Genomic DNA, 26,153 nt, shown 5'->3' on the forward strand with positions numbered 1-26,153 from the left:
TGGTCACTGAGTTGGGAGAAGTATGAAACACTATCATCACTTTGTACTACTTCATGATACATCGGGGTGACCCATTCAAAAAAAGCCATGGCCCTCTTGTTTACACTCGAGAACAGCTGTTAGGGCTTGGCAGCGCTAGCGTATTCTCTGTGGATATAATGAGGAGAAGACGACAGGGATGCAGAGCTGGATCTAAGTGCCGGGAGCTGGAAAAACGGTACAAACCATGGCCACCATGTGGGATCAATAAAGTCTATTTTATGTTATGTTATGTTATGTTATGTTATGACTACACTTCAGCATCTGTGCGTATTAAACCACTGAAATATAATGTGTGAATTAGTGATCTTTAGGGATGCTAGTAGGAGCTATTTCCCATTGTTTTAAGTCTTTGTTCTAAGCTACTTGTAGCATTATGTGCTATCTATTTTTTTCTTAATACAACTTTTGCCGTTTCAATGTGTCAAGTGCTTATTAGTTATGACTACCATAACTATATTTTAAAATGATGTGACTTGCCTGAACTCATATTTTGTGGGACGAATATAAGAGGGCAATATGTCTAAGTTGTATAATTGTCACATAATCCAGTTTGAGGTGAAGGAACATTATGTTCACATATTTTGTGCAAGAACAACTAATTTGTACTTTGAGTTTTGAGTTTATGCTCATTTAAATCTCTTGCTTTGTTCAACAGCTGTTTTCTTCCTTTTTCCCTCGGAGGTCAGGTCTGATGGGATTACTGTTCATTTTCCCTCATTTTCATGTAATTTATTGAAGTTTAAACTGTAAAATTGAGCAGTTTGAAATGCTAAAACATAGCACACCTGAACTACAGGAGGACTCACTGATGCTGCCACAGAGCAGCTGTTTTTCCTGAATCTTCCCCCCGAACACGTGTTTGATCCTGAAAATTAAAGACGAATATCTATGAGGAGTCATTTCAGGAGGGCTTTCTGCTCAGCGCTTAGTTTCCACTTTCAGCCTTATCTCATTGAGCACAACAAGCTCGGCTAAAATCTAATTGCTTTTCTACCAAATCATAAAACAAACAGGTCATGTGTTTACTCAATAGAAAACACAAATGTTAAGCAGAGTGAACAAGCAGAATATCTGGATGTTTTATTATTCTTAAAAATAAATTTGTCTCAATTTTGCATGAGGACTGACTCAGAAACAGTGTAGGAGGCAAAACACGGATCTCATTAAATCCATGTATGTCACAAGCTATGGTTTGATCTTAACAATCTGCAAACGCTTTATTTAAAGACACAATTTGTCTTGTTGTTTTGTTGTTCCCTCCTGTCTTACTGTTATTACTGTCCCTTAGGGCTTGCCATACTCTCACCACCTGTATGTTAAACCACTGTAAGGAATATTTTAACAAAATAAAACAACATAAGAAAACTGTTTTCAATCAAGCGGCAACCTCCAGGGCTGCCAAAAACTGCCGCTACTTGAACGGCCACTTGAGGCTGATTACAGAAAAAGTCAGTCTCCATAAGACCCCATGGTAAAATGTCCAACTTCACAGAAGAAAAAAACATGTTTACAGCCTGGTACAAAAAAGTTTTGGTCGGTAATTTCACTGTTCATGACAACTGTACTGAGTCAAATCTTTTTTTTTTCAATCCTGCAAATTATATTAAGGCTTAAATGTATGCAAAATTAACAGCATGGCCGCTTTGATTAACAGTTAGGTGCCGTTATAGATGGCTTGTTTGCAGAAGGTCTGCCGATGATCCGTGTATCTGAGTGACTAAAAAGTGTAAATACAGAGATTTGTGACAGAAGAAAATAGTCCAAAATAACCCACAATGCCTCGATGGTTAACCAGCGAGCAGAAAAGAACTTCACTCTGATACAAACCCGACGTAAGACACCCGCAGTCCTTCCTGGGGTTTTTTGGGATAGGAGTTTATTCTTCCTGAAGCATACTGTTGTTGTTTTTTTTTATTTAGCCAAGGCAAGGTTGCACCTGAGCCATGAATAATGAATGAATTTTCTAAATAGGCTGCCTGAAATATTTACCCTCCGCCCGCCCACCTGCCCTCCTTTCCTCAGTCGTTTTCTTGAAGAAGTTTCTCCATGCAGCTGTGCAGGAGCAAAGAATGTCGTTTTTACACAGTGTTACTTCTCACCTTCCAACACCTCTGCTAACACTACCTGCAACCTCTGCTAGTCCCTCACATTTATTTTTAAGCATGATATCACCCAGAATCTTGAACCTCAGTCCTTTCACACTCCTTACCAGTTCCAACCCTGCTTGCTGGATGGGGAATATTTGTCCATGAGAGCGGTGAGTTTGAGCAGGGAGAGTTTCTGCAGCAGGAGGAACTGGGAGATGGACTGGTTCTCCACTCCTGGACTAGTGGGAAGGGAGGGTAGGCTCTGCTCGCTGGACCAGTGCAGCTGCTGGCTCACTCTGTTGGACCCACATAGGCACAAAACATGCACAAATACGTTTTACAAGAGAAATTACATTTTATATATTATAGCCTAGAGCTGATACACATTTGTCTATATAAGTGCAAGTGTTTTTACTTAAATCTTATTACTGGGAAGTTATTAAATTAAAATGATTGTTGTGTCATCAGTTCTGAGGCTCAGCTGTATTAAAATTAACATTAAATTAACATTAGCATAAAAGAATGGTAATGTTAGTATTCAGTTCCAAGCACAGCTAAATTTAGTATAAAAAGTCACACAATAAGGTGATTCATTAATTATTTGTAAATTCGTAGTAGTAGTAGTAGTTCGTAGTAGTTTATAACTGTCTGTTGAGCCGACCGTTAAAAAGCTGGTGCAGAGATAAGAATAGAAATGAGAGCGTCCATCAGCATACAGTGATGACTTTACATTACCGGAGAGGCTTCATAACTCTTTATTGCTCTATATCTGAGAACAAATGCAACAACTAAGAGATATAAAAGCAGCACTATAAAGAGGCGATCAAAACTATTCACCATGAGGTTACTGCTTTTATCTAAAGTGCCTCACACTTTTACTTTGGTTGATGCCTGAGGGAATAAATCCCCATAACTGTCATTATTAGAGCTCCGCCGGACACAAAGGCTCACATTTACATTTACATTACAGAGCAACTAAAAGCGCCCAATAATTAGTAGTTCCTAAATTTTGATGACAATTCATATTTGCCAAAAGAAAGAACTTTTAATTGAGGACGTTAAATGTCAATGCCCTGAGTTCTTCTGTGTTGTCTTTTTAATGAGCCTGATCTGTTTTTTACCAACACTCATAAAACACTTTGAGTTATATTGATTGTGAAATATGATATGCTCTATAAACAAAACTTGATTTAATTGCAATGTCGATTTCTTGCATATCACTTCTCAAGCTTCCTCACCTGCTCCTGGGTTGCGGCGATCTCGTCTTGGACTCCTCTCCATCCGCCGGCACCTTCTCACGGATCTCTGTTTCCTCCTCCTCCTCCTCCGGATGCTGCACTTCCAGGTGGATGTGGTTGGGGGAGGAGGGACAGGGGGAGGCGGCTGAGGAGCCGTGGGCAGGTGAGTCCTGGGAGGAAGAACTGGAAGACGAGGAGGAAGAGGAAGTAGAGGAAGTGGAGGAACCTCTTTGACAGTCATCCTCAGATAGGTTTTCGGACCAGGTGGAGACCAGTTGTTGGAGGTCGCTGATCCTCTCCAAAACGCTGTCCAGAGCTGAGAAAACGTCTTCACCTGCTAACAGCCGACTCACCTAAAAGAGGAATAAGAGACTTTACCTGTGTGAAAATGTGGAACTTCCCTGAAATGAACAAGGACTAAAAATGCACAATGGTTGGGAGGTAACATATGCCTCTATAAGGCCATTCAATTAGGTGGGTGCAAAGCAGTAGACTGCTTTGTATGCAAGCACTACTGATTCAAATTTAATGTGGCGGCTACGATGAACAGTAGGGATAATGTGCCCTTTTGGGTTTACTGAAGACCAGGCGTGCTGCTGTGTTCTTGATCATCTGAAATAGTTTCACTGTGCAGGCTGGGAGGCCCATCAGGAGGGTGTTACAGTAATCGAGTCGTGAGATGACCACAACTTGTCTCAGGAGTTAAGTGGCAGGTTGAGTCAAGTAAGGCCTGAACAGGCAACTAAGGCAACATGATCAGAGAAGATTCGTTGGTCACTGATCATGACAATCAAGTTTCTTGCTACCCTGGAAGGGGCAAGAGATAGGGAGTCAACACTGATGTTGATTCATGGTGTATAGTAGGTTTAGCTGGGAGGACCAATAATTCAGTTTTTGAGAGGTTCAGATGAAGGTGGTGTTCCATCAGAATATGTCTGAGAGGCATTCAGAGATCAGTGCAGAAACCGAGGGGTCACAGATAGAGTGATGTGTCATCTGTATAGCAGCGATATAAGATGCCATGCAAGCATTCAATCTGACTCAGAGAAGTGGTGTAAATAGCAAAGAGAATCCGAGCGAGTCCTGTCCAAGCAGGGTACGTTGAAGAGCGCCCAGTGATGTAGGATTGAAGCCAGGAAAGAGCCAAGCCAGAGATGCCCACGTTTGAGAGTAAAGAGAGTATGGAAACATTATTTTTACAGTACTGTTGGCATTTTAACTTTTAACTTTCTCTTCAGTTGCCAATTTTAGGACTTTGCAAATGAAGGATTTCATTGCAATAAATTAGTTTTAGGGGAATACTCAAGGTGTTTTTTAATTTCACAGCGGATCAGAAGGCTTTCAAGGGTTCCTCAAAAGCAATTAGCTAATGACTTCTTTAATATTTTATGTCAACTTTTACTTCCATGGCTGCCATTTATTTTGTCAAAGATCAGTCCAACTTTATTCCAAATGGCTGCTCTTCTACTTTAGAAAGAAACGGAAACATGATGATTAATATAAGCAGTTAGAGATTTTTCTATAGTTTCAGTCTAAAAATGGAATTTGATATAAGCACTCACAAAGTGATTTCCAATTTTATGGGGAAATTCCATATGGACCATAGCTTATGAAAATCAATTGAATTACCTGTTTCTATAGACCTACATTTTTTTTGCAGAGAGGCAGGAGATGTCAGTTTTAAACAATTCTCTCCATCCACAGAGTAATTTAGTCACAGCCAGGTGAAACAAAACATATAACTACTGTATATCTGGGACCTTGTAGCCACTCCTCCAACAGTTGCCTGGGACAATGCTGTTCATTGCCCTTTTCTATATTGATATTTCTGCCTCACAACTTGGAGGATGGAACTGCAAGTAAATCTGTGGAATCACAAGCAGTTTTCTAGTTAATGAAAACTATGGTGAAAATTATTAGCTAAGGAAACCAGAGGAATTTATGCTATTTATAGTATAACCACTGGATTGGGACATAACACCTCTTATTTGATTAATTAGCCATACTTTACTAATATTATTTACTACAGGCCAAGACTTTAATGGTTCAGTGTATTTATTAGCATTATCATTTCTGGTTGTTTTGCTTTTGAAAAGTCTCACCTTGAAGACATTTAAGATGTTGCATTGTCTGCATGAGAAATGCTAGAACTAGTGTGAAGAATAAAAAAGGAGAGCTTGAGAAATAAGTTTATACCTGCACTGTTTTGGAGAGTTGAAAAATCATGCGGACAGTCATCGTGAATGGGGTTAGAAGATCTGACAAACACTGTGTTTGAAGACCTTGAGGTACCGTTAGAAACGTATAAGCACAAAATTAAGTATAAATACCAGTGGAATAACCTTACCTCTGACTCCTCACCAATCCGATCTGCATCACTGACACTTCCACCACTGCCACCTTCACTTCCAGACAGCTGCTGATCATCGGGCACGTTGTCATAGATACTCGACCGATGATCCAGCACAGCAAGCGGGCTGGGGACATCACAGGAAGAAGACGACGAGATGTCCCGGTCACCAGTGGCCAATGATGACGTGCCACGGCGACAACTGTGTCGACCCCGGTAACCGTGGAAGCTCCCAGTCCTCCAGTTGACGGAGGTGTTGTCGATGATGGGTGATAGGATGGTGTGTTTGTGTGTGAGGAAAGTGGGGAAGGTCCCTGGTTTGTGTCCGTGGGGGACCTGGAAGACCAGACTCTCGTGGATGCTGTTGTTGTTGTTGTTGATCTGGTTCCTGTAGTCCTGAGAGGGTGAATAGACAAATGAGTAAGGTTAAAATGAAAGGATGGGGGAAAAATTAAGGACAGGATGAAGCAATCGACTAAAGTTTGTCTAACCTGAGGTGTGGTTTATCATATTTCTTTTTAGTGATGTGACAGTTCACTCCAAAAATCAGAAAATACTGTCAACAGCAATAAAGAAAATCTATTTTCTGAATATGTTGTATAAATCAGGCTCTGAATGATATATGAACAGATCCCTCTGTAAAAACCTTCAGAATAAAACTGGAAAATGCCAAAAATACACATTTTTGGCATTTTCTTTTCACTAGTCTCACTATTGCAGGTAGAAATGTTGTACAAAACTACATATACATTCATACTGAGCTTTCCTCTAGTGCTACCATGAGGACGACATTTGTAGTTTTACTGTAAGTAAGCCCAACAACTATTCTTTGGATTGTCATGAAGACTGGTTTAGACATTCTTACTTTTCATTTAGTGTCATCAAAGTTCTTGTCAAATACTTACCAAATTACCAAATAAGAGTGTCAGAAGTCCTTTTACTATTATTTATTTTAACTTTGTGACCAAAATAAAGGCATACACAAAATGATCAAATCATGAATCACACTAATTTTAATAAAGCTATTTTAACTTCTTTTTTTTTTCCTTCAACCTCTTTGACTGACCTCTGTTTCGGTGTGGTTCTGGTTGTTCCGGGTCGTTCCACCACCGACCCCGCTATTGGAGCGTTTGCAATTACTCCTGACCCGTGTGACTGGGCTGGGTGTACTGACAGTGCTGCTGCTCTCTGAGTGACTGTTACTGCTGCTGCTGCTGATGGTGTGAGGAGACGAAGGCGAGGAAGATGCACGGCTGCTGGGTCGAACCTGCAGACTGGAGACATTCAAGAAGGATTAAAATCCTGGAGCAAGACATATCCCATCCATGTTAAGGAAATAAAGTAATATCACACTTGAGGCTCTGCTGTTCGGCTGAATATCAGCATGAGGTGGCTAATATTCAGTCTAACAGCATGACCTCGAGCGTGATATTGCAGTCCTACAAGCATCAGTTAACAATAATAAGTGACAACTGATTATTATACTTAATCATTTATTTGGCTCTGCCAGAACAAATTTGGAACTGGTTTGCAACTACAAGTTACCACAGGCCAGCTGCTTCGTATCATGTATGCAACCAGTGAAGTCAGAGTCTGTTGACAGCTGTTTGGTGGAAATATCAGTCTTTTTCTCGTCTTCAAACATGTTTTTTTCATTATCACAGAGTAGGTTCGCTATCTTCAGCACCAAACAGGAAGCAGGAAACTGGGCATACTTCATATTTCATTTAATATTTTCAGCCTTAGTTTATTTCATATTGCTAAGATGCTTTTTATGCTTTGTCACCACTACAGAAACACTAGGTACCATTTGAGTATGATACATTGACTGATGTTGGTTATTGGTTTCATTAATGATTTAATAATCTGTGTATTGATTATTGATGGTGGCTGATCAGGCTAATTATCAGCTAACTGTATTTAGTTTCTAACAGCAGATTTTAGACTACTTGTAAAAATATGTTCAACTTTGTTGTGCAAAGTTTGGTATTATGATAATAGTGGATTCTTTTTTTTTTGTATCGTTGATATTAACTATCATTCTCTTTTTGGATTAATTTGCAACTCTGGGATCTTGTTAAAAATGTAGTTCATGGCGCAGCTGAGAGCATGCTTTATGATTTAGGTGGACAGGAAAGTCTTTGATCAGTCTGGAAATAGCTCGTACTTAGACTTAGAAAACTTTAATGTCCTCCGAGAGGCAATTTGTGTTTCAGCACAGAACATATAACAGCTCTAACAGTTGTGAATGTTTTTAAATGACCTCTTGGGTTTCTGAATGATTTCGATCCACAATCCTCACCTTGACGGGCAGTGCAGCCTCTCCATTCTCTCCTCCTCTTGGACCAGAACTGGCCCACTGGTAACATGCCGGGGCAGGCTCCCGCTGTTACTGCCTCCGCTGTGAATAGAAGGAAAGAGGCCTGTTGTCCCCCTCAGCCTCAGTTTCTCCATCTTTCTCAGCAGACTGGTGCCCTTCTTTCTGGGTGGTTTGTCTGGGAAGCAGCCTTCAGCCTCCAGAATCATGGTGGATGATCCTCCACCACTTCCACCAGGGGATGGGGGTCCACTGAAAGAGGTGTCAAGGGATGGGGTCTTGTTTGTGGAGGAGCAGCGGGAGGAGCTCCTGCTGGTCTCGTGGTCGTCTGTGGTGCTGGCAGTAGCAGTTGCGGAGGCTGTGGTGCTGGCAGCAGCATCTCTGTGTCCTTCGCTCTCGGTACTGCTGGAGCTATGGATGGAGCAGACGTCATGCTGGTCACTGACATCACACAGAGACACATCTTGGGGTGCGGTGGGACTGTCAGACAGACGAAGGATGTCCACTGCGGAGTTGAGGCGTCGCCATCGTCGCATCCGCCTGTCGTAAGTCCAGTTGGTGCTGATGGCACAGAAGTCTTCTTCATCACAGTCGTCTCCCTGGAAGAAGATGAAGGGTTGAGACACATAACACAAGAGCTCACAGGAATCTGAATATGGGACAAATATTCAAACATAATACACACTGACACAAATATATGCAGAGGAGAGAAACATGTAGGCATGAACAACAATCTGCAAACAGAACATGCACTCAGACACTCACTGACAAACACAGACACAAAGATGTTTTCAATAATGTATCCAAGAATGAACATCATTACACATTCATACAAACATGATCACACAAACATCACACACTGCAGAAACTATACTCAGCATCTACAGGGGTGACTCCATATTTAGAATTTAAAATTTAGTTTTACTTTTTTTTAATTGAATTTTATATTTGTTTTGATTCAATTCTGTTCAACATTTGGGCTAACAGATTTTCATGATTTACAACTTTTATCGTGGTCAAAATACTTAATATCGGTAGCTCTAGAAAATCTGAAAAATAAAATGGTGTAAGTCAAAATTATCTTCAACTTTTATTGCTCTGTAAGGCACAACCACCTTTAATATTTCAGACTGCCTGGGTGATCAAAGTATTGAAGATCCAGATGTCAAAAACAAAACATAACATTAATTCCCTCCTCTTTTTGTTGTCTGAACACATCACTTCATGTTCATGTGAAGCTGTTGAGGAGGAGGAGAAACTATTTCTTAAGCGATCCTTAATGTGGAGATTTCATGGAGTGACACACCCCACAGCTCCAGCTGCTTCCACCCTGCTGTGTTTGAGTTTTTGCCGTTTGCTCTCAACACTCACCCTGCGTTTTGATCTCCGCGGCTCCAGCCTCATTTCCCCGCATTTGTTTAAAGTGCTTAATCGCCTGTGCGAGAAAAAGAGAGGAGGTGGTTAGACTGGAAGTGTTATATCATAATCATCTTCACACATATATACTGCCATTCTTTACATTGCACTTTAATCATTTATGATCATAATGCAGTGTACTATGCTTTTCCAAGAGTTTCTTACATGGATGCAAGCATGTAAAATGAGGAGTTATGTTTCAACTTACCGAAAAAACATTTCTAAAGATCACATATGATAGTACTGTATGAGGTACAACAGTGCACTTCTAAGCTTGTGACCACAAGGCAGCCAGTTTAACCAGTTTTGCTCTACAGGGTAGGAGCTAAGTTAGACAGTGTCAAACTCAATTACAGTTTCATCTACACGGATGACAGTAATTATACTGTTGGTTCACACACTGATAGTCTTCAATATCTCTCAAATATATTGTCTAACTTGCAAGCGCTTGAAATTTCATGGTATTTTGTAAATGTGTTATACATGAAGTGTGTGGGGAGTAGAAGTGGTCAGAGTAACAACGACAAAGACAGGATGGAGTATTTATTTAAAGATGTTGTCTCCACACCACCTGTATTGCATTTGGAAATAGAAGTGCACCTGTACATGCAGTTACCTGCAGAGTGAATCAAGGGCATCTTTATCCAGGAAGTGGTGATCACACTTCGCCCACTCAATGTCGATGGGGAACCTGCAGTCTGAGACAAACAAGACAAATGAAACAATAAGACACTGCCTGAGACATTGTTTGTATCATGTTGGAGTTGACTCTGCGGATTGGGTGGCGCAGGATTACACTGACAGCCTCATATTTACCTTTGAATAATTGCACATACTGAGGGAAGCCGGCTGCTCGCAGCCAATCACAGGCCTCCTTGGCTTCAATCTCTGCAAACAAAAAGAAGGAAAACAGCGCTTGATTCAATTATAATCATTTCATGCTCCACCCGCTTTAAGAGGGAAAATATTTGCACTTAATCAGTCGTCTGTTTATGAAGTTTAATTACATTTGCATTTGGGTGGGAAAAAACATTGAAGGAGAAAAACTGCACATACAGGCTATTAATTATCTGTGACTCTTGGAAGAGGCCATTTTAATTACTGCTAATTGGCTGAGTGTGAGGGTAGGAGCTTCTGAGAGAGAAGGAAAAGACGTTATTTTCCATGTTTCCCTCCCCTTCATCTTCTATCCATCTGCCTTGCTTCACCCTCTGAGGCTACTCATTTACTGGTGATACCCATGAAAAAAATTTGATTTCAAAAGGTGTTGGTTGGTTGGCTTCCAAATTTTTCATGGACAGAAATGAAGGGTTTATTTGCAAAAACAGATGCTTATTTTACTAAATCAAGTTTTCTTTCTATTCTGCACTCCCACTTTTTTTCACACCAAATTTGTGCCTTTTTCTCGCTTTGACTTTAATTTTTTAAAGATTCACCTTCATCAGCATGAAAAGAAAGAACAAAAAAAAAAACAAATAATCAATCAATCTTTTTCCAATAAGAAATCAGTGTATATACTCTGTGTTTGTTTTGACTTTTTTGCCCATAATTGTAAAAAACAAAAATGGAATATTAACGTTTTATTTATTCGTGTTCTTTAGGTTTTTTTATTTTTTATTTCCAACTGATAATGTGAAAACAATAATCAGCATACATATTTATTATTTCTCTCTTCCACCATTTTTAATATCCCACAAGCAGTAAAACCGTCAGTAAACCTGAAGATCAGACACTGTTATGTTTATTTTATGTTTATATTTAGTCTATATGTTTATTATTAGTCGTTGCTGAGAGGTTCGTGAAATAAAGGCTGAAAGACAGACGATGAGCTGGGCTTCTTGCTGTTGGACTAGTAAGTATTATTAGCTGGCTGCTATGTCTTGTGTTGTTGCGCTTGATGTTTGGCTCTTAGCAAAGTTGTTGACTCATTTTTCATCATAAGTAATATAATCATAACAAATGCACAGCAATATTACACTCTGAAACTATGGCAGCCATTTTTTATCAAAGCCATTAAAAGGAACACACAGAATAGGTGGCATAATAACGCTCCAGCGTACACAGCATAAAAATAGGCACACGGGAATACATTCCTTAATCAACACTTACCCGTTTTAAAATGTTATTACAGATATGAACATACACATAAACCTCCACCGCAGTCAAGTAATTTTGACTCAAAGTATTAGGAAAGGCCGAATGGAAAAGAAACAAGTTTTTGTAATGTGAGTAATGTTTTCTTGATCTAGGATGTTTGCATTGAAGATCCACAGAAATCATTTTCTCAGTCTGGCTGCACAGCTCAGAAGAGGATTTGGCTTTTCTGAGAGATCTCAAAATATTTGTCCACTACAGCCCTCCCTGAAATGTTAAACCTGCTCTCTCTCCATGCAGAAGAGGCCTGTTGTGGTTAGAATACTGCCAAGGGCATTTCTTGTTTTCATATTCAGACAGCATGAAATATGGCCGACATTTGTCTCCACTAAAGAACAACAACAGCAGTTTGCCCATGACTGATCGGTTCTTCAAACAGTTCTTGTCTGGCGGTGTTTTTTTTACTGCCTGCTTATTCACTCCACGCCGAGATGAAGGAAAGGCACCTCATTCACGTCTTATTTTTTGTGACTTTTCAAAAGTTTGCCAAAAATTCACTTGACAGCAGGATGGAAACTTGGCTTATGATGTGGTCTCAATGTTTTCCCCAGACACCACGGGGGTCAGGAGAACAGCGCGACACAAAGCAGATGGCTCAGATTGCAAACACTGGTGGGAAATTCAGCGGATATGACAATCATCAAAATGACAAGTGACTTAAAGTAAGGCACAGGCAAAGTAATGAAAACTTGAACAGTAAAATACAGATGAAATAGTATGAGTATGTTTATCCTGACCTTTTAAATGTCTTGCCGGTTACAAATGTGAGTGCAGAGTCTATTCCGGTGTCATGATAGAGATGTGACATTTGAGATAGAAAAGGGATCAAGCGTGCTTGTCAAGTGGTGGTCTCACATGTCCACAAGAAGATCTGTAAATCCACGGGGGATATGTGGATCTATCAGAGTTAGAGCCCCGAACTTGTCAGGCACCCACACCACTCCAAGCACCGTCCAGATCCATTACTAACACTACCAAAATACAGCAGCCCAAAGGGTCACACGTTAAAAGTCATTTAAACCAGTTTTCCACTTTAAACAGGTCTAAGGCAAAGCTTAGTCAAGGAGCTTCTGTTGAAAATATCTGAGGTTAAAGTCCTTCAGCCTGCAGGGAAAATCTTAATGTGAAAAATGAATGATTATTATTATTATTAGTATTATCTCTGAGTCCTTGACTAAAGCATTCAAACCCAAATCACTGTTGGGTAGTTGTGAATAGAAATGACTTTTGTGGCAGTGTTGATAGGAATATGAAATATGAATGTGAAGTCAAAGACGAGTCAGTCGAGTGGATAAAAAGCCCAGACAAACAAGTTTGATTTTTTTTTGATTCCTCACATGCTACAAGGTCTTTGGATGCTAAAGCTCCACTTGGTATCTTTGCAACTTGGAGGCTTCAAAAGGCAGCAAGACGAATTAAAGTTTCAACATGAAAAAAGGAGAAATCTTGGAAGCAGAGAGTCAAGCTGCACAAAGTTTGTTTACTACCCAATTCTGCCTGTAATCACCAAAAGATCAGCTTTTATACCAAGCAGGTGAGAAGAGAGGAAAAAGATCCAATGGTGTTTTCTCTACATGTACTGTAGTGTTAGATTATTTCTGGGCAGTTTAGATTTTAGACTTTAAATCACTTTAATTCACCTGAATTAATTCTCCATGTGGTTGCTTTCCCACCTCGTCTGTGGATCGCATTTATATTTGCTTGCAACAAATGTCACAAATATATAGTTTCGTTTTTAAAAAATGGGCTAAATCATGCAAAAAGCAGCATGGCATAAATACAACATTTGCTAGATACTGTAGCAATGTTACCTAATGTTTAAGTGACAGTAAAACCCTGCTCTTCTCCAAACCCTTTTCCTCACAGTGTCAAAAACATTGAAAGAAAAAAACAAACCAAAAAGTTCACAGAGACAGAGCATGCTAACATGAATAATAGTAAATTAACTATCTTGCAAACATTAGCCACCTTGCCTAATTGTCTGCTAAAGGGATAACAAACAGTAGGTCAAGTCTTAATGGTTTCCTGGATTATTTGTCTTCAGTTAATTAAACACAGCCTCCCCTTTGTTTGGTTGCTTAATTAAACTTGCTTTACCAGTGATAATGCCCTTGTTGTCTTGGTACAAGAGAACAGTAGACTCTTGTAATCAGGATTCACCATACTGCACGATATTTAGTATTAGCTGACAGACTGATACTGGTACTCAGCCTCAAAATCATCAATGAATGACATCAGAGAAGCCGGACAGGTCGCTACAATCAAGCCTCAAACAACACGAAAACACGTACACACATTTTGAATATGGAGCTATGATCCCTGATGACAATAAGTCATTGAAGTAAGTCGTGGGCGAACAACGGTTCAAAGAAACAAGAAGGTATTGAGAAGAAAGTAAGACCGTCACAGGTTTAAGAATGACCCAAATCCATGACTGACCTAATAACCACATTAACTATTAGCCCAGTGAGGAACAAAACACTTCAGACCTGTCAGAAATAACAATAAACTTTATACTGAATTTATGGTCTTACTGCCACATTCAAGGGGCCTCTCTCTTCTCGTTTACGTAAGTGATTGTATCTACTGGATGCAGTATGACCGCAGCAGGCAATGGCCTCTTCCCTTTCCAAATGATTCTGCCTCTGAGGAAGTTGTTTTTTGGCCCCTCTGGACTTTGATAAGAGATTTGGATGTGTGATTAGCACGACTCCACCCTGCTAGCGCCAGGAAGCTGGACAGTGTGTGTCTGGATGCTGAGAGGAACTGTGGATGGTGGGGTTACGTGCTCGGTGGACTGTTTGTGTTTGGGTGTTTATGCTCGTCCGGACACCAAAGCTTTGACCTGGATGTTACTGCTTGCTGGGGAGGTTTAAAGTTTATCTGCTTGTAACAAACGAAAATCAGTTAACATGGATTTGAAGTCCCGTTTGGAAATATTCTGTCCCCTCAAGGCGGAATACAGTTTTCTGATAGCTATGGAATATGACATCTGATTTCCATCATAATTCTTAAGAGGTCTGATTCATTATTATTATTAACAGTTAGCAATCAGCAGCAGTCATTACCTGACTGCCAGTTTAGGAATCTGACTCATTTAAAAACACATGGCCACGTACGTGTGAACCTCTTTCTGGCTTCTAACAGTTCGTCACGCCCAGAGAATGACGAAAAGATTGATACCACTCTCATCTCTGTACAGCAAATATCAAGCTGAAGCCAGGAGCCTGTTACCTTAGATTGTCACAAAGACTCACTTAAGCTGGCTGGCTTCTGGCTACAGCTTCATATTTATCATATAGACATGAGAGGACTATCCTGTATTCTTATATAACCCACAGTAGGAAAGAAAATAAGTGTACAGAATGTGCCAAAAATGTCAAACTACTCCTTCAAGTGGAAGTGAAAAAAGAATCTATATCAAATCAAATCTGCAAAAGACCAAAGCCAAACAAAATCAGCTTTCTCCTCTCGTTTAATTGACAAATATTTATAAGCAAGCCCTTTTTTTCTAAGTCTGATATTTAACTGATAGTTTAAGGCTTTCACATCACTTTTACGCCTCACTAAACACCTGTGTAGCTCATGGAGGATGCTTGCAGTTTCGGGGAGATGCGTGAGGTCATCTCACGGGACTTGAGAAGTGTGGTTGAAGGTCAGAAGCTGTCAAAATGGCGAACAATGTTTCTCTCTTTCTATTTGCTGTTTCTCTGATGGTATTCCCCTGTCAGTCCAGTCAGCTCAGAGAGGGTAAGTTGAAGATGTCTGCGGTCACGAAGGGCCAGAGGGACGAATACTAAAAATCTATTCTGTGACTCACTGTCAGTCTGTGTGTGTGTGTGTGTGTGTGTGTGTGTGTGTCTGCAATACATCAATGCGTTGATGAATCACAGACCTCAAAGATAATGAAACAAACTTTAATATTTATGTTTTTGAGCTTTTGGGCTTGATTTTAACTTTATTTTCAAGCAGGAAAAATGTTGCCCAGCTTGGTCACAAACATTCTTGTATTCCAACAGTAACTAAAACATGTTTGTGAAAACATTTGAGCAGAGAAATAGTCATTGCAATAACATAATCTTGATTCATATTTGATCATCACTGTCTAGTTTGACAGTTTGATCTGATTTTCTTGAGCCCAGTGTGTTGTGCTGGACGGACTCACTGAGAAAGTTTTGTCAATCTAAAGGTAGCAAGGCAAGTGTATAGTATAATAGATAATATTTCCACAAGCAAACAATGGAGCGGACAAATGCAGGTTGAAGAAACAATTTTAAATATAAAAGTCTGTAAAACTGGTCATTTATTACAATTCGTATTATTCATTTATAAAGAATATATAATTAGTAAAACTTTCATTGCAATGAATGTGCATGACCTTGGAGCTTAGTTCTTGTAATACTTCCGAGACCTGAATGTATTATGAGAACTGGATACTGGACAACCCAGGAGAATTTTTCGGGCACATTCAGATGTGAACTATGATTGAACTTAGCATGCACATAGAGGACCACAACCCCTTATTAATTATCTAAGAGGAAAAGTAATCACATTATGAATTTCAAGTGTAAAGCAGCAAAGAAAATCTCACACTTGTCAAAAGGGGACAAAAATCTATTAACCTCCTGGCTGCATGTCTCTCAATTATTATAATAGGTCGCATTAATTTCAAGCATTTAGCTGACCCTCCTATCCACTGCAACCTGTAGAGATTACAGCAGGCAGCACATTAAGATTAAATCTATGAAGGGAAACTTTTTAGACAAGCAATTAAAGCAGGAGAAAAAAAGCTAAGACCCTTTGACGCCATAAGTTCTTCTTAAAGGCTTGAACTGTTCTTTAGTTGTACTTAGTAGATAATCAATTAATATTTCTTGTAAGCACTTGAACTATAATAGAAGGAATAATAAAGCAGATTGCGGTTTTGACAATACTCATTTGTGATGATGGACCAAACGGTCTATGGGGTTGAAGGAGTCCTTGATGTTGATTGGCAATTATTGCGCCGTTAGAGACAATTTACTCCCACAGATTAATTGATTCAGATGATTCAGACCCATTTAGAGGAATAAATCTCAGGAAAAAGCCACTTCTTACTTTATTCTTGTTCAAATAATAAATCACTTCAGCTCTAACCAATGGGAACCTTTTTATAAGTTCAAACTTTGCACAATTTTCAATGCTTTTTCCTTCAAATTTGCCAGATGACTGAACATGCATCTGTACTTTGACTTATACCCAGTTGGGGTTAAGACCTTTTCAGTGGCACATTTTAAACCTAGAAGTGTTTTCTTAAGATCTGAAGCCCATTGAGTGTGCAAGTTCTCTCTCTAAATAAAAAAAATGCCATTTCATCTTTAAAGACAAACACAGAAGTGGCCAGACATTCTTAAAGCTTGCAGTCAACTGGGGGAAAAGCAATGCAAACAAAAATTTAACTAATCCAACAACAACCAAAGCACTTTACAATTTGATTTCAGGCCACAAGCAGTCTTGCAACACTGACATCTGAAAATCTGATCACACAAATTAGACTGAAAAGGTGAAAATGTAGGTGGTGCTTCTGCTTCTGGATAAACCAGGAGCCAAAGCATGGAAGTCATTCAGAGAGAAATTCCACTGTAATGGCGATCCTGACGCCTGTCTATTGTCACTGTTAAGGTAAAGGGGAAAAAAGAAAAATTCACTTAACACAGGAGATGATGTCAAAGAGCTTCATCTGCTGTTAAACATCAGCATCCGACTGATTACAGCATGGACTGGAAGCACCACTTTCCCCCCTTTTTTTTTTATCATGCAGAGAAGTTAGCCAAAGGCTATGATCATGCAAGTCAAAACTAAGGGGTTGCATGTTAGGAAAGCAAAAATACCTGTTTATTTTCTTGCAAAGTGATAGTTGAACATTCATAAGCCAAATTGGTTTGGGATCCACCTCACTAGACCGCAGGCTTCTCCTGGCCTCCAGTGAAGAGGGGTTATACATTTATCTGAAGTTTTAAGTTCATATTCAGTATCCATAAGTTAACATTTGAGAAATGTAATGTTCTCTTTCACAGATGCTGAGAGAAAGCAATAGGTTTAATATACATGTTTTTAGTCGCTCTAATGGAGGCATGCCCTGTCTGTCAGGTATCATAAAATCATCCAAATGAGAGGGGTTTATTTTGGATGTTTATTTACAGCTTGACTTAGTATCTAGCTTGCATCTCTAGCAAAGGAAGGCAATTTAATCTATATAGTAAATTTAGTCAATGTGATATGGCATTAAGACGTCAATGAGATTTTTTTCTCTAATCAGATCTTTAGGACAGACTGTTATTTGCAAGTGATCAGATCACATTTGTGTGTTCACACATCACCAGCCTATCTGCATGGGTTGTTGCAATGTACATGCCAGCTTTCTGACATGGAAGCAGCTTTGTCTGTACAGAAGTGCCAACAGACAATTTGTTTGAGCGTCTGTCCATAGACTAACTCTCCTGGTGGCAGCATGATTCTGTTCAGTTGCACTGATGCACTTCCATCAGTTTGGATTTGACATTGTCAACGTGTGTTGCGGCTTAAAAGACACTTTGAAATCCCATTTGAGTGTCCAGACCATCCGGACTGAGATGCATCTGTAGAAATCCAATTGGAGTCGCACTTCAAACCAACTTCAAATGTAACTTGGATCCAATAAGCAAAAAAAAAAAGCGTTTCATATATGTTTTTTTTTTTTTACTGTCCAAAAAACAAACCGGATATGCAAAAAACAAAAACAAAACAGATTTGTGCTGGTAAGCCTAAACGAAGTGTTTAAATTTACTATTTGTCAAATATAATGGTGAGTTTGCTTCCTTAATTGAACCAGTTGATATATATTTGCAATTACTTTATTGGCTAATGTGAAAAACACCCATACATGCATATAATTATATTGCATTTCTATTCTACAAACTATTGAAGTCTGGGTTCTTTTACACATTTCTGCCCACTTTAAAAACTCTTCCTTTGACTCGAGAGCCCAAAGCACATGCCAACTTATGTGGATAATCTTTGGTTTAGAAAATTTGGGGCAATTTTGTCCTATTAAATAAGACAGAATTTATTTCACTAAATATGAATGTTTCCAATTCAGAAAGCACAAAGGCTGGTTTCTGGCTTTTATGGTTATTAAATGTTTTTGTCCTTATTCATGTTCTAGTTTGGCCCTCTCTTTTAAATGAAACCCCTTGAGCGGTGGCATCTTTTCAGTATTATTTTGTTATGGGTAGTCTAATATACTGTAATATGATTTCAGTCTTTTCATGACATTTCATGAGACCAGGCTGCACAGACACACAAACTGAGTATGACTTGGCTCAGCTTCAGCTGGCAGGTATGGTTGCATTAGGTCATACGAAGGTACAGTATAATCATTCCTGCATGGTGTTGCCCTGCGTTGCTAACAACACTGTCTGTGCTGAGCATTCGAGCCAGTGGAAAGATGGCTTTACTAAGTTCGGATAAACAGTCTCATGTTACCATGAGGCAAATTGGAGGAACTACAGGGGTATTTTGTAGAAGCAGATATGACAACACAGCACAGCAGCGTGCCGCCGGGCAGAAAACCAGCTGTCACCAAGCCAAACTAAACCACATGGAGAGTTTTTTTTTTCTTTTACTTCTTTATTTTCTTTCATCTCAGAGCACTTAACCTGTTGTGTTCTCCATCCAGATTTAAATGTTCAGATTACCTGCCAATAGCTACTAAGAATTTAACATGCCAAAAAGTTGTTGTCATATTAGATGATATGTACTTTACTTCCCTGTATCAAATCTGCTCTGTGCACTGAATCAATCAGGCCACCTACAATTTTGTGAGAAATATTTGTATTCATCAGGGAACAGAGGGAGTACATAAATTCTGTTTCACTGACTTTGGCCACTGACCCAGTGAGTCATTTGCTTGAATTTAGGTGTTGTCAGTAGGAAATGGCCATAATTGCTCTGCAGGCATTTGGCCTAGCCTTTTTACCATCTTGTTACTGACTGAGTGACAAGTTTTATAATTGCTGTGATCTGAGAAAATTTCAGATCAAATGTCAAAAGTCAAATTTCCACTAAATTACCCAACTAAATTAACTCCTGAATTGATCTGAGGCATAAAATAGGGCATGAACTTGCAGAATCAAGCTTGGCTTTTCATTAAATTACACTTACTTCTAGTAGGAGTTGGTACAAATTGTTTCATTCCTATCAGTCCAAAGATTTGTAATCACTTACTCTGTAGTTGGATCACTGCTCACACTGATATTTGTTCCCTGGCTCAAGCATTAAGCTCATTACATCAGTTAAATACAAATCTAAGCAGTTCATAAGGTTTATAGCTCAGCAGCCAACTGTTTCTGTCAGTATTATCACATTGTGATTGTTTCTGTGCTTTGTGCAGTCTTTTGGTGCACTTTTACTCAGGACAAAACATACTGTGTATCATGGCTAAACTGACACCGGTGCTCTACTTTTGACACCTCTATGGTTCAACAGGTTGTTCAGTTGTATAGTGAGCTGACTGGATTTTATGCGAGTGTGAAGCTAAGGATGCATTTGATAGCAAACTAACTTACGTTAGCTAACATAAGTTACGTCTACTAGTGGAATGATTTTCACATTTCTCTTGGCTAATTGCTGACAGTATATTAACTGGAAAAACAAGAAGTCTGCACCCTGAATGTTATGCACATTTCCCTTGACTAATTACAGCTATCAGAGTACATTTAACCAAGAGTTTATTTTCCTTTTACTGACTTCATGGAACTGGAAAAGTTATGTCAGCTAGGATTACCTACTAATTATCCTTACTAATTAAAGACATTGGACAGTATAAGAAATAGGAAATAGTTTTATTTTCTTTTGGCCTCATAGAACATGTTACATTAGCTGACATTAGCCTCATTAGTTACAAAAAGCCTGAAAGAGTCAGTTTGCTGAAAGAGACAGATATAATATTGAGATACAAAATTTGTTAGACTGTAATGAATCTAGATATTTTACCATGTTGGAACCAGATGTTTCAACCTAAACCTGCTGTTACATGAATAAGAGTGGAGTTGAGATTCCCCAGTGTAAGCACATAGACTTGATTCATGCTGACTCAGAAAAGTATTTTACGAGATTTTTCTCATGCAACTGTGACTAGGTCCTTTTCTGAACAGCTCTCTTAGTAACCATAATGAAAATAAATGAGAAAGACTTAATTCCACAGAGATGTTATTAATCAGGTGTTTATCATTCAGTAAAGAAACAACTGCAGATCATTTAGATTACAACATTTCTCACCTCTATAATGAATCTAAAACTTTAGTCTGTCCTGTGGGTGTTTCATGTTTAATGAGCCACTTGGGTATTACAACTGTACAACAACAACTCAAGCTCATTAACTTTAGTGTGAAACAAACACCTGCATGTCCCTCGATGAGTCTGGAGTTTGACAGTATACTTTTGAAACATAAAGAATAAAGTTAAGTAGGAAAAAAGGTCCACTGATATACTATTATTTATTAATACCATAAACCTGGGCCCGTTTGTTTCTACAAATATCTACAGTACAAGTGAGGAGATATTGTTTAACACCTAGAAAGTAATACCTTAAACATTTTCTAGGCATCATAGTGAGCATTAGATTTTGGTGCAAAGGTTTATATCCCTGTACAGTAATATTCACCAAAGAAATCCGCAACAGGAAATGGACCAGAATTTACTGCAGTCAAGAAAGTATTGAAAATCTTTATCTTGATAGGGAAAACTTTTCTTTTACTTTTTTCGTTTCTTGTTCTTCAAGCAATGCAACAAAGTAAAGTGCAAACTTTGTAGAGGAAATTATAAACTAAAGTGTAGGAAATCACTAACTAAAATAAAAGTACAGAAGGTAGGTTGGTGGTAATTGCACACGTTATCATAAGGGAACTCAACCAGGATTTTTCAAAGTTCAGCAGATCGAATATTTTTTGTTGAAAAGTCTGAGAATTTTGGAAGTATCTTCATAACGGTGGTAGGTGTTGTTAAATTACCGTCTGGGTTTTTCCAGACATCTCAGAGAAACAGCTGCTTGCCTCTGTGACTCAATAGTAAATCCATGACAGGTATAAACTGGGGTGTTTATTTTAACTAACATTTAAATATTCATCAAATCTAATGACAAAGCTCTGTGTCAGTGTAAAAAGCAGTTTGATTTATACAGTAATAGTATAAGAAAGATAAATTGTGGAAGCAGGGGGCTGCACATAGATCCGAAAAATGTCTGTTGGACTGAAAGCCCATTTGTTTTTTGCTTAATATGTAGTGTATTTGGACATTAAGAAAAGGACAAAGTCTGCTGACCTTGGTCATCATAATCAGGTTAATATTTTTGTCATGGTAACAATAATAAACACATGGTTAACATTGTGTAACGGTCACAGTTTGGTCAGTTTTAGGCTTAGCAAAACTATTTGGAAAAATCATGGTTTGGGTTAATACTGTATGAGTACCTCAGTTACATCAGTTATGTACGTAAGATGGTGATACCATTGTATGCATTTCTGGAACATCAGGCCTATGGCACAATTTGTTTTTGGAATAATGGGCTGTTGAACAAATGGGCTTTGAGATCAATAGTACATTTTTTGGACTTTTGGGGTTTGGGAATAATGAACCGTCGAAACAATCAAATTGTATACAAAATGATATTTTAATCACAACTGTTATGTCCTCCTACCTTTTCATTCTCGATAATGTCTATGTTTTACTGGATGGCTATTCATCTATAAAATATCAAAAAACAGTGAAAACATGCCAGTTGGTTTGAAAGTCCAGTTGTTTCTTAAGACCAATGGGATTTCTTCAAATAACTTGTATTCACAGACCAACAGTCCAAAACTCAAAGATACAGATTGTCAGCTCAACTCAAGTGTTTCATCTGCTAAGATTGCTTATTATTTATAAGGGAAACATTTTGATATATTAAAGGAAATGTAATCTATCCTTTAAATCCTAATCGCTAAAACAGAATACATAAACATTGGTTGGTTGAAGTTTGCAGTTCAGTTAACTCACTATGAACTCTTTTGTTAGTTGCTAATAAATCAGAAAATTGAAGCCATGACATTCATGTTTGTAGTGCAATTAAAACATGACTGCAACTTACTTTGTCATTAACCTTCTTTGCAACAGGAATGCAAATGTATCGTACAAAAGACTAAAATTTAACTGAAACCATAGATATCAGGTCACACATTTCAGAATAATGGCAACCATTTTTGAATAATTTATACATCCCTTTTAATGCAGGAGCTCATTACTGGTCAGACAGGTACTTATTTAAAAGTTTTTAGACCCAAATTCATATTGCAAAATTTGAACATTTGCAGTTTTCTTTAGCAGGTAATAGGTTCTCTCCAACAGATCACATTTTAAAAGTAACCCACACACATTCAGAGTGATTCCTACGCTCTTCCTGCTAAAGAAAAAGCTTTTATTCTACCAGAGTTCAAAACTGCGCTCGTGATGTTTTCAAGCCCACGGCCTTCAAATGACAAAGAACTCTCAGTCGATACTAGAGTGCTTCAAATTCCTTTTTCTGCCTCATGAATCAAGAACAGCACCATTAGATATGTTACATGTTAACATTAAACACACATTAAAACATTGTACACATACTTAAAGCAAAATTCCAGCATCTAATGGACCTCATACTGTGAAGTCTTTCTTTAGCTATTTAGGTAACCTGAGGAGACTTTTCTAAGTAGCCCAGGAGCCATATTTTGTCTAATCTAGGTTCAATCATGTTCTTGTTAAGCTAATTGACCAATCTTCTCCTTAATGAATGTCATCAAGCACCAATTGTCAATTGTCATCACAAAGAAAGCAGACAGAACAGAGAGGCTAGGATTCTCATTATCTCCCCATCTGTTATAAAACAAAACATCTGAGCTGTAACTGAACACATACTCACTTGTGATCAACATGCTTCTGAGGTCTGAAGTCTTTGATGGAGAAAACTAGCAAACGTCCATGTTTAAACTGATGAGGACTGATGACGAATCAGAAACAGATATTTAAAGAATTAAATCCAAAAAGGGAAAAAAAGTCATATATCCAGTGGTAAAGTAGAGCAATAAAGTCTAGTTGCACTGGTCATGTTGGGCATCATGTTAATGAAGTCATTGTTGAAGATTTCCCCTTTCCCCTACCACTCCCCTTCCTCTTGCCCGGACTGGACCATCTGAAACACCAGGGGGGAGGCAGAGGAGGGGGGTGGTGCATCCTAAAAATAACCCAAGGGAAAGCTGACTGACTGTCCAGCCTGAGGAGACTGAAATTACTTGAATCTCTGCGACTGGATGAGATATGGAAGGAGTCATGGATGGGCCAAGTTAAATTTGGAAGATAAAATCTGTAAAAGTTAAATGTTGTTGGCTCTCCCTGAAAGGAAATGATGGATCCTAGAGTGAGCTGGCAGCCCACTTGGTGACCACAGATTTCATGGCAGGTATGAGCTCTGAGGCTGGCACACTTGTTATCCTTTTAAAATACTATCATTTAAACCAGGTCATTCAGGAGTTCCACTTTTCCTCACGATCAGTATTCTCCGCTGCTTGCATCGTGAGATAGAGCAAGGAAATTAACATGTCTCCTCCTTTTTCCGCCACTTCACATGAAATGAAAGACAGATATCCGACTGAGCAAATTACTTAACACGAGGAGGATGAAGTCCTTGCCGTGCCCTAATAGTCTGTAGTTCTTCAAGGTTTCATCTTGGCTCAGTCCAAGGTATACCATTAGTGTTAATGGCCCTCCATTTAATGCGTAGGTGTTTGATTATGGGATTTTAAATGTGAATAACTCCCTCAGAGGAAAGGAGAGCGGTTGGCGTGATTCACTGCATTAATTCACAAGTGGAGGAGGAGAAAGTGGGAGCATGTAAACAACTAATGGACTTTTTCACAGTCTGTCGAGAGTAACAGAGCCCAGAACAGAAAGAGAGCGAAAAGAGGTCGAAACTTGTTTTCTTCTCTTTGGCAACATTTCTGTGAAGATTTCAGGGGTTAAAAAAAAAGCTTTGAAAACCCAGAAAACAAGAAAAATCAAGCCAAGAAACCCATTCGGCAACAATGTAGCATTTTGATCAGGGTCACCAATCAGGATGCTCTAATTCAAACTGATAAATCTGGGTGAACAGCTTAACTTCATCCCAACAGCTGCGGCAGCTGCTGTGAACAGACCGAGCAGCAGGTTCCCCCTCAATCAGTTCTATCGCCTGCTTTATATTTATTTCACAGCATCTGTGATTTATAGAAACGTTTGGGACATTTGGGATGCAGACCTCCCCAGCAGATTAGACTTGCAGAGGAATATGAGTACTTTGACTCCAAAACGGAGAAACTTCAGACCTCTGAGAGACATTAGTTATTTTCAGAAATTGAATATAACAAACATAACACTTTTCATAAGTGTATAGTCAACTGAAAATAAGAATTATGATGTTTTTGTTACATAGGAATGAACCGCTATGTTTCTACACTAGTCGCTTCTGCAGTGGTTAGCTTAGCTTAGCACAAATACTGGAAACGGAGGGAAACAGCTAGCTTAGCTACCACCGTCTCCAAAGCCCACTCATTGCATGGTATATCTTTGTCAGCTCGCCATTTTATGGGGATTATCTGCCAGCTGTTGGCTGTCTACTTCTGCAGCCCTTTCTTCTAGAAATGACTTTTATATGCAACAGATTTGCAACAGCATACAACTTTAGAGAAACATAATGGAGACTGAAATATTATCTTTGAACATCATAAAACAAATATGATTAATGTGATTAATAGTGATTTTCAACCTTTCAGGTTGGTGTTCGCCGTTTGGCGACCCCATGTTGAGAACTGCTGTAGGTTGTGATGCAGTGCCGTATAGACAGCTCTACAAACCTTGTTGGCTTCTATGTGCCTTTAAATGGTTAAATAGTTGATAGTTTCCTGTGTGGTTTTATTACTGGGGTGTTGCAGTCATACTAAGTATGAGTCATGAGGTAAAACCATTTTAACCAGTGTTTGGTACTGTTTCACCATAAATGGTCATCATCATGACCTACTGTGAGCTCGTACCACAGCTGGTGGAGCCGGTACCGCCTGCAGACACTACTCAGGGCTGAAAGAAAGCTATGAAGGCTAATTTCATTTACAGTTAATGTCTTCAAAAGATGCTACAAATAGGTTAGTAGAGCTCTTTTTTGTAATGTATATTTCCGATGAAGTAACAGACTATGAGAAGTAGAAGACATCTAAAGTTTTCAAAAGAACTTTTAACCACCAATGACATTTCTAGCTTATTTTCTTTATTTGTTTATTTTATGTATTTATTCATGTGTTTATTCATTTGCAAAGTAACAAAGCGGTGAGGCCTCCAGTCTCTGGAGCTGACGAGATGTTGACTGGTGGAATCAGGATTAAAGCAGAGCTCAGGGCCTGACCTCTGCCTCTGTTAACAAAGAGACTCTCTCTCTCTCTTTCTCCCTGTATGTGTGGGTCTCTCTCTCGCTCTCTGATGTGTATAAAGGTTAC

General features: G+C 38.9%; 1 protein-coding gene across 1 annotated transcript in view; it reads right to left on the reverse strand.

The window, feature by feature from the left end:
• Positions 1 to 23,759, reverse strand: part of si:dkeyp-23e4.3 (rho GTPase-activating protein 7) — a 38,562-nt gene extending 14,803 nt beyond the window's left edge. Inside the window, exons 1-9 of the mRNA XM_019263263.2 lie at positions 23,555 to 23,759; positions 10,267 to 10,338; positions 10,067 to 10,148; positions 9,406 to 9,469; positions 8,020 to 8,633; positions 6,784 to 6,991; positions 5,715 to 6,113; positions 3,368 to 3,720; positions 2,252 to 2,425 (exon numbers count right to left, since the gene is read on the reverse strand). Of these exons, the coding sequence (XP_019118808.2) occupies positions 2,252 to 2,425; positions 3,368 to 3,720; positions 5,715 to 6,113; positions 6,784 to 6,991; positions 8,020 to 8,633; positions 9,406 to 9,469; positions 10,067 to 10,148; positions 10,267 to 10,338; positions 23,555 to 23,567 (1,979 nt within the window). The 5' untranslated portion in view covers positions 23,568 to 23,759. The remainder of the gene's footprint in view (positions 1 to 2,251; positions 2,426 to 3,367; positions 3,721 to 5,714; positions 6,114 to 6,783; positions 6,992 to 8,019; positions 8,634 to 9,405; positions 9,470 to 10,066; positions 10,149 to 10,266; positions 10,339 to 23,554) is intronic.
• Between the last annotated feature and the right edge of the window lie 2,394 nt (positions 23,760 to 26,153).

This window comes from Larimichthys crocea, chromosome XXII, assembly GCF_000972845.2.
Source record: "Larimichthys crocea isolate SSNF chromosome XXII, L_crocea_2.0, whole genome shotgun sequence".
Taxonomy (NCBI): domain Eukaryota; kingdom Metazoa; phylum Chordata; class Actinopteri; family Sciaenidae; genus Larimichthys; species Larimichthys crocea.